At 43.1% G+C, this 14,079-nt stretch overlaps 1 protein-coding gene across 1 annotated transcript; it reads right to left on the minus strand.

The window, feature by feature from the left end:
• Positions 1-1,367: 1,367 nt before the first annotated feature.
• rcan1b (regulator of calcineurin 1b) lies at positions 1,368-12,920 on the minus strand. The gene is made up of 4 exons (XM_080526733.1): positions 12,751-12,920; positions 3,717-3,890; positions 3,309-3,468; positions 1,368-3,096 (listed from the first exon to the last, which is right to left on the minus strand). The coding sequence occupies exons 1-4, from the start codon at positions 12,868-12,870 to the stop codon at positions 2,918-2,920; spliced, it is 633 nt and encodes a 210-aa protein (XP_080382859.1). The 5' UTR covers positions 12,871-12,920; the 3' UTR covers positions 1,368-2,917.
• Between the last annotated feature and the right edge of the window lie 1,159 nt (positions 12,921-14,079).

Below are 14,079 nucleotides of genomic sequence, written 5' to 3' on the forward strand. Positions count from 1 at the left end.
CAGACAGCAGCATCAGGGGAATGAGATGGAAGGTATTTATTGATTCAATAATAAGTTAAAACCAAGCCACAGATGATGTACAAAGGGGGTCAAATACAACATGAATAACTGACACTGAATGAGCTTTTCCCCCATCTCGAGGTCGGAGCTGCCATAAACCACAGATCTAGGATCTAGGATTACTGTCCTAACCTTTACAATAGCCTTTTCTCAATTGTTAGGAACATAACTCCTCATGTCCTCTCCCCCTGTTCTCACCTCCAAATCACTTACATATTCTCTAATGCATTCTGAGGACTGAAGTGAGGAGTCATGTCCGTAAGAATTGAGAAAAGGCTTGCGTCTCAGCCTGTATCTGGTGAGAGACAACGCCATGTGTGTGGGACACAAGGAAAAGCCCTGTTGAATAAGTAATTTGAATGGATAACAACAGCCATATCATTGTATCCAAGAAAAGTTGCTCCATACAGTGTGGTGTATAAGGTGCTGCCGCTATGGTCTCCTGATTGAGATCAAACGTTTTTAAGTTTCACTGCATTCCAATAGGATTAACTGTATTATCAACAGCATAACACAGCAAGGCATGATAAACACAGAGTATATAATTGCTAGTTCATACTAAAACTGAATTTCAGTGCAGTATTATGTTTATCTTTTGCAATTATAGTAGGTGCTTGTTGATATGCAGATACTGAGATGAATATGTGTGTGTGTGTGTGTGTGTGTGTGTGTGTTTGATAAACCACCCTACCGTTTGGGTCAGAAACATGGACCACATACAGTAGACACCTTAAACAAACCTAAAAAATGTTCTCTTGTGACGTGGGGTGGTCTAGCACCGCGGGATACAGTACACACGTGCTCATGACGGCCATAGGTTCAAATCCAGCCCATGCCCTGCTGACATGCTCTCTTTCCCCTACATTCCTGTCTGTCTTCACTATCTCTATCCAATAAAATAAAAAAGATGACATCTCCAACTGGGAGGAGAATCAAAAGCAGAACAGGTCAAAATGGAGGAAAACCTTCCAGGAGGGTTCAGCACTGTAGGAAGAAGATATCCATTGTGCTTCAGAAGACAAGGGCAACTTCCAAAGGAGACTTTCCATCAAGAAGGCCCTATCACCACCACTACCACTCACTCTGGCCCACACTGCACCAAAATATGTGGCACCCGAATTGGCCTCTTTACCATATGAAGACGCACCAGGAGGATAATCATACTCGGCCCATAGTAATCTCACATGACGATGGCGTGTTGAATAACATTTAGAGCAGCCTCAATCTAAAACAAGATTTGAATGACATAAACGACACATTGACATACAGCTTTGGAGCTGTGAAGTATTTTATTAGTTGATAAAAATCATAACATCATTTCAAGATATATGCATTTTAAATGATAGTTCAGAGTACAAAATTAGCTAATGCAACCTCTATTCCCTAGGTTAAGGGGTGTCTTCTTTCCAATGTGCTGTGATGGTGCATGCATGTAACATTCACAGTGCATCTATAGGAATGTGAAATGCAAAACAAAACCCTCACTGACAGCAGTTCACAACAGGCCCCATAATCCCTGTACAGTTTAGAGCCCTAATGGATCTCAGTCAATCCCCAAATTGGCAACATAATTTCAAGTGAGACAAGCCATACGGGCCAAGAAAAAAGCTCAGAGCAAATGTACAATAACATAAGCAATGAAAACCACCATGCAGAGCCTCTATCTTGCCCTGGCCTGTTTAAAAAGCATGATATGGCATTGCTTAGTAAAGTATGTCATGCTCTTAAATAGTCAGTACAGATACGCGGTCAAAGGGGGAGAGAGTTTGAATGACCTGTCAGCCTAACAGGAAGGGAGTATTAGCTCTGACATGGTTAGACACAGTTTTATTTATTTTCTTTTGCTCCATCATGGAGGTAAAAGAAAGAAGAAAAAAAAAAATCTATATAGCTGTTGTAAATAGTTTATATTCAGTTTCTGAATGTACTGAAGCTCAATGAAGTCTTTTTTTTGTTTTGTTTTGTTTAAAAACCGTAAAAGGAAAATATGAATAACACACGTGTTTACTTTGAGGCTAGTGTCTTAAGCCCCTGTGTGCGGAGCACCTTCTGAACGACACTTAAATAAATAAAAAATACAAATCAGCTCATTATTACCTCATTGAAGAGCAGCAGAAGACATTCTGTTGCCCTTTGTTGAACATTCTAACGGCTGAAGTCACAAAAGCCAGATAATAAAAAAATGAACTGTCAAATTTCTAGAGCAGAACACACAGAGCAACTGCAAAAACTCACTGCTCAAAGGGTTAAACATCATGATGAGCTAGGGACCACAGCACAACGGTGTATCACACAGACAGTACAAGACGATGATGGTCAAAATAGTAATACACAGTATGAAATGAGTCTAGTCAGGGTTGTTGGTGAGTCCTTTACAACAAGTCACAATGAATCCAAAACAAGTGAGCCCCCTGTCTCTAACTAGCAAAGATGGCAACATCGCTCTCGTGTTGTTCCCATGCCTCATGGACATACATAGCTCCAAATCAGGACATTTCAATAAACAGCTAAACAAAATCTATTCAAAACTTCTAGCTTGCTATCTCTCACTTTCTCAAGTCTCTAATTCCAGTCAAATGGAGGACGAAAGAGAAAATGAAAACGTGTGTGACATGTTAAGAGATGTATGTCTCTCTCCCCCTCTCTCATTCTCTCTCTCTTTTTTCCCCTTCACTTTCTCTCACTCTCTCTCTCTCTCTCTCTCTCTCTCTCTCTCTCTCCATGAAAGGCAGGGCTTTAGGACACACCTCTTCCTAGTGTAGGGGAGGATGTATTACATGTCCCAAACTCACTCCTAGGCTGTTGTCTCCTAGGAGGCTGATGGATGTTAGATGTAAGAGCGCCCCCTCTTTGCTGCTCACTGCATGACGGTGGGGGTGTAGTCAGGCCGGCGTGTCTGGATGATTTTTGGACGAGGGGGGCGACTGCTGCCCTCAGGGTCATCCTCGCCCCCCGAGCTGTCCTGCTCGCTCCCGCACACGTGGACCACCACACTGGGAGTGGTTGGCGTGCCTGTATGCAGCTCGTATTTCTCACCTGAAACATGGAGAGGGGAATCTTAATCCATAGAATTGATAACAATCTACCTGATGACATCACAGAATACTTTTAGAATGTTTTACAATGTCCTCTATAAAATAATAAAAATAGAAATTCTGGTGCAATGTATGTTTGTGTGTGCAAGCATCTGTGTGTGTGTGTGTGTGTGTGTGTGTGTGTGCCTGTGTCTTTGCAGGGTCATATCTTACCTGGCCCTAGTTTGGAGATGGCACACAGGAGGTCATAGTTGATGACGGGCATGGCATCTTGGGCCTGTTGCCAGCCCACAGGGGGGGAGGCTGGGGGCGAGATCAGGAACTGTTTATCTGGTTTGGGGGGCTCCAGGCGGGGACTGCCTATATGGACAGACTGCAGGGCAGACGGGGGGAGGGAGAAAAGGGGGGACACGTCTTAGTCTCAGTGGTCTGCTGGCTTAACTCTGTGACAGGAACTTCATGCTTTAGGTAGATCTTTACCATGCACTGTTTACATTAACATGTCTTTTGCACTCATCTGGTTAGATGCCAAACTACATTTTGTTGTCTCAGTACTTGTACTCTGTTCAATGACAATACAATTGAATGTATTCTAATCTTATCTTTAAAGGCAGTCCGTACCTGGGCGAAGTAGAGGCGCATCTCTTTGCCGTTGAAGTCACTCTTGTGCAGTCGGAGTCTGGCCTCAGCAGCAGCGAGGGCGTCGCTGAAGTTGATCCTGACTCGCCGGAAACTCTTAAAGAACTGGAAGGTCACATCAGGATCGAAGGAGCGGAACAGAGACTCAAAACTGGCCTGGAGGAGGAGATGGGGGGGAGAGAGAGGGGAAAAAAGAGAGAGAGATGAGATGTGGATGGGTTGGATTGTGATGTGTTTCTGTTGATACCGCACAGACTAAACCATGGCACACGGAAGAGTTAGTTAGTAATGCAATGATTTTTTGCTTTGCATTTCACATGGGAGTATCTGAGTCCAACATTTGAGCAACGCCCAAGGCCACACCAGGCAAAGTCTAGTAACAAAACTGCACCCCCAAATGAATACGTATTTTCAGAGACAAAATCCACAAATATCAAAATGTATGACGATTTACCAGGCATCAAACAACACACCATCAATTATGTACATGTTTCTAGCTTTAGCTTGGTATCAATAAATCAATAAAAAGAGAAGAAAAGAGCCTTTGCAGAGACTTAAATCTGCCCCACACCCTTTGGTCAGTCAAGGCCAGGATAGGACTATAGTCTGCATTCTCACACGGGAGAACAAGGGGCTTCATTGAAATAAAACTACAGTGGCTCTGTTGCCATGGCAACACTCCTCAACATGCGTGCTTGCTTGCTTGGCCTTGGTTAGCGCCGGGGTCCATCACTAAATACAGAGCATTACATGGCCGCCTAGGAGTTCAGAGTCAGACCGAACGATATCTCACAAAGAGCAAAAATTACGCACATTCACTGGTTGTTTTATGCTTTATGAACATAGAACAGCATTGTTAAACAAGGGGTCAAAAACAAGGAAGGTAGCTAAGGATAAGAAACATTGGCCCTTTCTCAACTGTTAGAAACATGATGCCTTGCGTCCTCTCCTCTGTCCTCTACACGCCTCCTACTTCCTAAGATCTGAAGGTTCCTCCCCTTCGATATTCTCCAATTCTCTAATGCTTTTTGAGGGCCAGAGATCTCCCCTGAATAAGACAGGATAAGAGGGGCGAGGTCAAAGACACAGTGGGGAGCATCTAGTTTAGTGAGAATGGATCTAGTAATGGTCAATGAAGAATATGCAGCAGATCTAGGATCAGATTCCCCTAAAGTATAGAAGGCCATACTGATCTCAAAACAGCTCTGGGCTCGATTAGACTAGATTACCACTATCAGATCCCAATCCTAACACTGAGTGGAAGTCTTAGATCAGTTTTACATGCATCCTAAAAATGAAGAGGAAATACCAAAACGGACTATAAATCATTTGTAAGAACCATCCTCCTCCTCCATCAGGCGATATAAAGCCTTACCCTGGCCTCGGGCCGGTCAAACACTTCCTGGTTGGTCACTGACGCAACCAGACAGAAGCGATTACACTTGGTGGTCTTAAGGTGCATAACGGGCAGTCCGCGAAGGTGCAGGTGGTCGTTCCACCTGATGACGCGCGAGGTCAGAGTTCGTAAGGAGGGGCGGGGGTGACAGGTGTGGGGTTGCACCGCTTTCCCCAGCGTGAACGAGGAGTGGAGATATCGTTTGCACGGGGAAAAAAACAGCCTTCTTCTTCTTCTCCTTCCTCTCTGATTCTTCTTCTCTTTTTTTTCCTCTCTGCAAAATCCCACTGACTCCCTCTCTCTCTTCCTCTGTTTATGCCCTCGGACAGAGAGCTGCAGAAGGCTGCAGTCCTGGTGATATTGAAGCACCACAGACGCTCAGAGACATCCACGGTACAGCCAGTTACAGCTAGATCCAGAGTGAGCAACTTTAGCACTAGCTAATCTGGTCCCACCCTTAAGTGTTGAAGATAAAGAAACGAGACAGTCAAACGGTCAGCTAAGACCAGTTTCCCCCCACTGTCTGGTTTGTGTGAGTCTATGGGCTGTCTTCGGGAGTCTATGGGCTGTGTGCGTAAGTAGTCTCATATAATGCAGCCCCCCCTCTCTCTCTCCCTCCCTCCGGCAGCTTATATGAGAGTCACAACTACTGACGCACTAAACTGGCCCTCCCTCTTTCTCTTTTTCTCTTCCTCGTTTGTTTGCTCGTTCATTCACTCAGCCAACCAGCTGATATGTAGGGGGTGTGGCTCTCTCTTTCTGTCTCTCTTCTCCCTCCCTCTGTTCACTGCTGACTAATCAGAGAGGGAGAGAAGTAGAGCAAGAGAGAGAGAGAGAGAGAGAGAGAGAGTGAGAGAGAGAGACACACTGGAAAATAGTGACATCACCCCTCTGCAGACTGACGTGTTAATCTCTCTCTCTCCCATGTGTAGAGAGAGAGAGATGGATAAAAAGAGAGAAAGAGATGGATAAAAAGAGAGAGAGAAAGGTGGATAAAAAAGAGAGAGAGAGGGCAGGAGCAAAAGGTGGAGAATGAGAGATGAAGGGATGAAGTGGTACTTATGGAAAGTATGCAGCTGGAGGCTTGATAACAAAGGCTTTTATGAGAGTAGTATTAATAGCACTGTTAAAAAAAAAAACGGTGTGTGTCGATAGCCTGGTTAAGTATGGCTACATGTGTGTGCTTGTGTAGTCGCTGTGAAGTGTTTTGTGTGCAAGTAACAAAGTGTTAATGTCAGTGTGTGTGTGTGTGTGTATGAGTATGAGTGTGAGTGTGTGTGTGTGTGTGTGTGTGTGTGTGTGTGTCTCAAAGGACGAATGCTCCAGTGAGGGAATGGAAAAATGGGAATATGAAACCAAAACAGGCGGATGGAAAAAATGCAGGGCTGAGACACACGCACGCACACACGCACGCACACACTCACAGGATGAGTGTTATGCAAAGTGGCTCTGAGGAGATACTGACTAACACACACTGTAACAGAGGCGAGCACTCTCTCTCTCTCTCTCTCTCTCTCTCTCTCTCTCTCTCTCTCTCTCTCTCTCTCTCTCTCTCTCTCTCTCTCTCTCTCTCTCTCTCTCTCTCTCTCTCTCTCTCTCTCTCTCTCTCTCACACACACACACAGGGCAGGATAGAGGTCTGGAGATGTTTAACAACAACAAACACACATTCACAACATTTTAAACCACAGCTGCACTGCAGGAAGGCAGACAATTGCACATTTTTCCATGCAGCATCCACACTCTGTACAGAACACAAGTGTACATTTTCCTCAATAACATTCTACATCTAACAATGCAACAACACTGGTATGTCTGCTCTACGCAACAACACAAGTGTCTGGACGAAAATACTCAAGCGATAACAAGAGAACATGAGATCATACAAGCTTTAAAAAGCATCCTCTCTTGCCTGTGTTTTTGTCTACAATTTCAAGACGACTGTTTCACAGAGCACAACGACAGAACATAACTATGGCTCCACCACATGTCAACATCCCATTAACTGGCATTAAACAGCCAACACATGTGGAACAATCTGTGTTTTTACGACACTACACAACACTAGTAAACCACTCTTTGCGAGATCAGATTGTGACAGGTGGAAGGAGAGAAGAGGTTGTCTGAGGATTGAGGCTAAGCTCTCTGGTAAAAACAATGGCTCTTATTTAGGCTATATGAAAATCCAGGCAATTCAGTTTCACACACAGGCACTCTTAACACACACTCTAAAACACACTTCTTCACATCAAAGACTGGACACACCAAAGAGATTCTGTCTCACAAAGATGATACATTTGCACGCACAAGCGCACATCCAACAAAAGCACACACACACACAAGCGCACACATACACTTCCTACTCTCTAAGCCTGAGGCATGGTGAATCAAGTATCATGCCTTCTCTCTCCACAATGCAAATACCTCTATGAGTCAGTGAGTACAGTGAAAGACAGGTCATGTTTTCCATGAGGTAGACTTAACGACTAGGTTGCTAGTGACTGGTGACCTGTATTACATAAGCCTACCCTGACCTGCTGTCACTATATGTGACCCTTACTGACTGACGGCAGCCATTTTGATTTAGGACAGCCCACCAGATCAAAGAATGGAATGGATTTACTGTTACTAACTAACGTTTTGATCTGGAGAATGTGAGCATTCGGAACAATTAGCAGGAAGGAAACTTTGTATGTTTGTCTTTTTAGCCTGTTGTTTGACATCCATTGTTTCAACTTTGTTTAATCTTGCCTACCTTTATCCAGCCTACCCCTTGAGCTAGTGGGTATGCCAGCTTCACATGATTTATAAACCTAAAAGAATAGGAGAAAGCAACAGAGAGTCTCCTCCAAGTTGGCTGTGGACTTTCTATCAACACACATACACACAAGCAGGCCCATACTGTTGAATTGCTCTCCTTGAATGTGTGTGTGTGTGTGGTGTGTGTGTGTTTGTCAGTGTGACATTCTATTCTTGTGAATGGAAAATTTACCTCAGGCAAAACCGGAAGAATTTGTTAAAGGTCAAAACTTAAGTTAAGTTAAACAATACGCATGGTCCTGAAAAAAAAAAAAAAAGGTGTCAAGTTTAGTAATGACAGATATGTGTGTGTGTGTGTGTGTGTGTGTGTGTGTGTGTGTGTGTGTGTGTGTGTGTGTGTGTGTGTGTCGACAAGGTACAAACAGTATTGCTTGAGTGTGTAAACGTAAACCTGTGTCCTCTGTATTGCAAACACACCTGACTGTCACTGAAATACCCAATGGAAACCAGCTACACCAGCAGGTGGGGTATTTTACTTAGGCTATTTTCTTTCTTCTTCTTTTTTTTTTTAGGTGTGAGTTTACCATCTTAACCTGGGGCCCATTCCACTAAGGTCGATTATCTTCTAAGCCTCGATAAAGTTCTAATCGGCGATAATGTTAGCTTGCGTTCGGTTCCATCAATGTGGCTCAAATAATTCGCTGCTTGTTTGAGCTCCTTCTGAGTCAGATATAATTAGCCTGGTCGCGACCAGGCTAAAACACTGGCTATAGTAATACGTGCGTCAAAAAAGGCTCACAGGCGGAAACTAAACCCCGAACGACAGTTCCTCTTTTAGGAAATATTAGTTCCCACTTCACACGAGATAGATAGATTAGATAGTTTGACTGTGTGATAGATAGATAATTTGATATTTTGAAAGTGTGATCGATCGATAGATAGTTTGATTGTGTGATAGATAACTTGATATTTTGAAAGTGTGATAGATAGATCGATAGATCAATAAAGAAAAGAGTGTAAAAAAAAAAGTTTTTATCTCAACTTGCATTGCTGTCATCACAGTGGTCTGGCTGGCGCAGTGGTTAAGGCAGCCGGCTGGAGTTCCAAAGGTTGCGTGTTCGAGACTTGACTAAGTGATTCTTATTCTTTTTTTTTTTACATTTAACCGAAGATTTCATGCAAAGGCTTCAAACACCATTGTAATCGTGTCAGTTCTTGTAAATTAGCCTGCACCATAATTTTATAGCCTACATACTTTTTTAGATGAGATTTTAGATTAGATTCAGACAACGAAATGCAGTAAAAAGTATGTCCGAAGAGGGATTTGAACCACCGATATAAAATGATGAATAAATCCTATAGCAGCGGTCGATACCACCAGGCCATTGTGACGATATGACGGCTTGTAGCCTGCTGCGGATATCACCACAGTAGTAAATATTCATTTATTAAAATATGAACATATAACAATAACTGGGGCTAGTATGACCTACGCATTTAATCGGTCAGCAATTTCTTGCCAAACCATTTCCCTCGCCTTGTTAATTGCGGCAGTATTGCACTATTTTACATCTTATTTTTCCGTCTTCATAAAAATCAATAATTCGGAATGCTGCGCAAATGTAGTACCCCTGCAGAGTGGAGTATCTTCATTTCGACAGATCGACTCTTCGGGGCTCTTTATGTCTGCGTGCACGCGCCCATATCGAAGATGTGTAAGCCTGTCTTCTGTGAACACTCATCACACAAGCCTGATCCTCGTTCGAGGAATCACCTGAGGCTTGAATTCCAATCCCGAGTTGCCTGATCGCCGCATTTATTTCAATCGCCGCTATACTGATCCACCTTTAGTGGAATGGCCCCCTGGTTACACTCCCCCCTATAAACTCACGACACCACAGTGAGCCCTGCCGTTGAGCTGAGGACATCTGGGGATCTGGGTTTACACAGATCTGGGATACACAGCACCAAGGGTACAAGCGTAAGAGCCACACAGGTCTCAAACCTTTGTCTTCTGTATTTCCAACATGTGATCGTCACAGAAATACCAGATGGGAAACCGGGGTGGGGTTAGTTCAATTTGAGTTTTTAAAACGGTAAAAAGTGAGTTTACCATCTTAACTCAGTTACGTATGTTTGTGTGTGAAGTAGCCTAAAGTCAAACTTTCTTTAAAGTGCATTTTCAGTCAATACACTTTACAGAGAGAACAAACACAAATGTAAACAGAAAATAGAACAGCAAACATAAAGACAACTGACATTCCACATCAAGAAGACAAGAGGTGTTTGTATGTGTGTGTGTGTGTGTGTGTGTGTGTGTGTGTGTGTGTGTGTGTGTGTGTGTGTGTGTGTGTGTGTGCGTGCGTGCATGTGTGCATGTGTGCATGTGTGAGAGAGAGAGAGAGAGAGAGAGAGAGAGAGAGAGAGAGAGAGAGAGAGAGAGAGAGAGAGAGAGAGAGAGAGAGAGAATAAAGGGCCAGGCTACAACTGTTATTGTACTGGGAGCATCTGTCTCATAGTTTCCGCTCCAAACTCTCAATGGACAAAGTGGACTACAGGTAGAAAACAGTTTAACTGAGTCATACATGTTAATCCTAGGCATAGATGTTAAACAACAAAGAAATTCCATGTCAACATTTCATTTGTTTGTCTGATCTTCTGCACCTGTGTTGTTTTTGGTCTCATAATGGTCCTTTCTTTGTCCCTTTCCTCTTAATATCATAGATCTGACAGGAGGTTAGACATGAAATCAACCTACAGTTGTGAACATTGGCAAGATTTAGGCTGTCCAGTCCCTGTATCCATCAGTGGGCCGGAGAAATACAGTCAAATAGGACCAAAATCCTACTCTATTTTAGAACACAACACCACCCGCATCAAGCCCTGATTCTGTTGCCACACCTGTCTGTCAGTACTTTTCTTCCACGCTGTTCTATGTTCCCATGTGATTATGTAGGCTAATTAGGACAACCTTTCAACCGGCAATGGGTCTTCAACACTCAACACCCTGATGAAGACCCATCGGGAGTTGAAGCCTCATCCTAATTTTAAAAGATCACTTTGGTTTGAATCTGGCAACTGGAAAATATTATTTCGGTGCAGTATATAATGTCCTATGATCCTAGTTTGCCATTTCTCCCCCACATCAACCCCAGCTCTTCTGCCTGTTCAACCCCAGACTCTGCCCTCCTTTATTTATTCCAGTGGAAAAAGTCAGTCAATGACACGGCACAGAAGAATGTTGTGTACACAGACAACCGTGTTAGTCAAATTTCCAATGTAAAAACTCAGCCCCAGTGAGTGACACCCTCAACACATGGTATCAAGGAGTGATAGATAGAGTGATAGTGTGTGTGTGTGTGTGTGTGTGTGTGTGTGTATGAACTTGTGTGTGTCACTGAACGCTTTCTCTGTAGGCTATTTTTTTAGAGGACTTGTGCAACAATCATTTTATGCAATGATGTACTGGACTGTTGTGCATATAATGTTTCAGATGTCTATTTATGTCTATTTTAAAATATATATTATTCAATTGTCACTTTTTGTTGTTGTTGGTTGCGGTGTGAGCTGCTGTAAAGCCTTAATTTCCCCTCAGGGATCAATACAGTACCTATCTATCTACCTACCTATCTACCTACCTGAAAAGAAGAATTGAATTCTGTACAACAATGCTGCAGGAGCAAGATATGCCTCACCTTTTTTCTGTTTTGTCTAAAGGTTCAGTGTGCCTACACATATGTCACCATTTAAACTCGTACTCTCTCTGCAAAGTAGCTTAACCCAGTTTAGGCCTAACATTAGTCTCAGTCTCTCACGCTCTCTCTCCCTATCTCTCTCTCTCTCTCTCTCTCTCTCTCTCTCTCTCTCTCTCTCTCTCTCTCTCTCTCTCTCTCTCTCTAAACCACAATGACTGAGAGGCACCTCAAAAACCCAAATTCTCCTCGCCACACCCTCCCCTATAGGCTCGAGGTACTTCTTCTGTCAGGACTGATCCCCTGTGTTCTCCTTCACAATTCTACAGGATCAAATCACCAGGCTGCCTTTTAGCATCTGATAGCATACTTTAAGAGATATCATTCTGAAAGGTGAAGTCCTATCTCCTCGATGAGGCATTGTCCTACATCCAACAGCCTTTCTTTCCTAATCTCTTTAACTTGATGACCACTAAAGTGCAAGAGCCAGCCATAGACAAAAAAGAAAGTACACAAGCAAAGGAGACAGTGTCACAGTATTAGTACCAACCCTAGCCTCTGTCCTTGGCCAAGATCTGAAACAGATTCCGCTCTAGTTAGATGTTTTTTTTCTTTTTCAGAGCATACAATTTTCCTGTCTCTACAGGGAAAAATCTTGCTGATGGAACTGTTCCTACCCCTATGGAACCAGGCAGTGGAATAGAACTGTTCCATGTGAGTCAGGAGGGTGTGATGGGAACTGATGAAGAGACTCAGAAGTTCAGGACTAGTTCGGATCTAGGCCACAGTGAGCAAAAGATGATCCACTGATGGTACACTCATGTTGCTATGTCTCCCCTCTCAATTCTGGTAGAGTAGCAGCTCACAGTCTACTACTAGACTACTAATACTACTACTGTTCATCTGACTAACACAAAGGCCACAAACACCACTATCAATGGGTGTCTAACTGTCTGTGAAAGCTTTGTATTACTTTAGTATTACTATGGATTACTGTATTCGCAGGCACACACACACACACACACACACACACACACACACACACACACACACACACACACACACACACACACACACACCAAGGGATTAAATACTAGAACAAACAGCACATGAACAGATTCGTTGCGTTATCTCTAGGCTATATAACACCGGGCATCCTCAGTCTTACCTTCAAATTGTGGTCATTGAAAACGTCCTCGGTTACTTTGCATGCGATCAGGGCGTTCGGCAGGTCGGTAAACCGAACGTCCACCGTCGCCTCGCCGTCACCTTTCTCTGATTGCTGCATCACAGAACCGACGGAGCCGAACTTGTTCTGGAGATGTGGGTTTCCAAAGCACTGGTTGTTCCAACTCTTTGCAGCTTGAATCGAGTAGCATCGACTACTGAGGCTAAATGTCAGTAAAGTAGTGGACGGATCAGTCAGCCCGCTTCTTGAAATTTCGCGAGCTCTCTCAATTATCCAGTGTGCAACTGTATAACTATTGTTTTGTTATATTTGTAGGCGATATATTTCTCATTTAATTCAATTGAGCAAACATCAAAAAAGGCCCTTCGGATAAAGGAGATGACGTGTGTAAACAGCTGATGCGATTTTCCGGTTTCAAACTGTCGCAACGCAGCTTCACTGACTTCCAAATGTCAAGATGGTCTCAGTGTATAGACAGACGACGACTTTGACTTATTCATTCTGTTTGAAGTCAATAGCATAATACGCAGCAATTGCTCAAATTGCAACGCTCTTGAAGCTCTCAGCTCTCACTCTCAGCTCAGCTGTCATTGTCACTTCCTTTACCCTGTTCAGTTTTACCATGATACGTTAATCGAAATACAGTCACTGTGCCAGTGCAACTGCGAAACCACTATTTTGGTGCACGTTATAAAGATGTAAGAATTGTTTGCTTTAAAGGGATTTTTGGAGTTTAACATGATTGATAATTGAAGAATGTGACTTATAATGCCTCATGTGCTTAGTTACACTGTCTTATCCCAAAATAACGCAAATTAAGCTTGTTTTACACCGACCTTTGTTTGGAAACAATGTAATTGTAAACAAACATTCTATAGCTTCAAAACATGGTTAAAACATACATTTCGTCATGGATGGTCAGTCATTGCATCCATAGCATCTATATGTATTTGAGAGTGGTTAAATTTCTCCAGCCTCATTCCTTAGCTGTTTGCCAAATAAAGTGGCAGGGTTAACGCTTTGATAAAAATAAATAAATCAATCAATAGATTATGGCACAACGGCACCCTCTCCCATATCTAGTTTAGCAGCAGGCACTTTCGGCAATTGCAACTTGTAGTGGCCAATGCAGGACTCAACTGATCAACTGCAACTTGCAAGCAGCATCATTCCAACAAAGTATACGCTTCCCCAATTAAACTAAACTGAATCCTGAAAGAGGATAAGGGACTTTACAGGGTCAACTGGATATATTGAACGTTTGGGACATCCTCAATGACTTCCCTGAATCAGAATCTGTTTATTCAA

The sequence above is a fragment of the Nansenia antarctica genome (assembly GCF_963989245.1).
Source record: "Nansenia antarctica genome assembly, chromosome: 3".
Classification (NCBI taxonomy): domain Eukaryota; kingdom Metazoa; phylum Chordata; class Actinopteri; order Argentiniformes; family Microstomatidae; genus Nansenia; species Nansenia antarctica.

Coding starts and splice junctions, on each gene's coding strand:
- rcan1b (XM_080526733.1), bottom strand. CDS start 12,870: ATGCAGCAATCAGAGAAAGGTGACGGCGAGGCGACGGTGGACGTTCGG. Junction 3,891..12,750: donor TCAATGACCACAATTTGAAG/GTAAGACTGAGG, acceptor CTCCTCCTCCAG/GCCAGTTTTGAGTCTCTGTT. Junction 3,097..3,308: donor CATCTCCAAACTAGGGCCAG/GTAAGATATGAC, acceptor TCCATGTTTCAG/GTGAGAAATACGAGCTGCAT.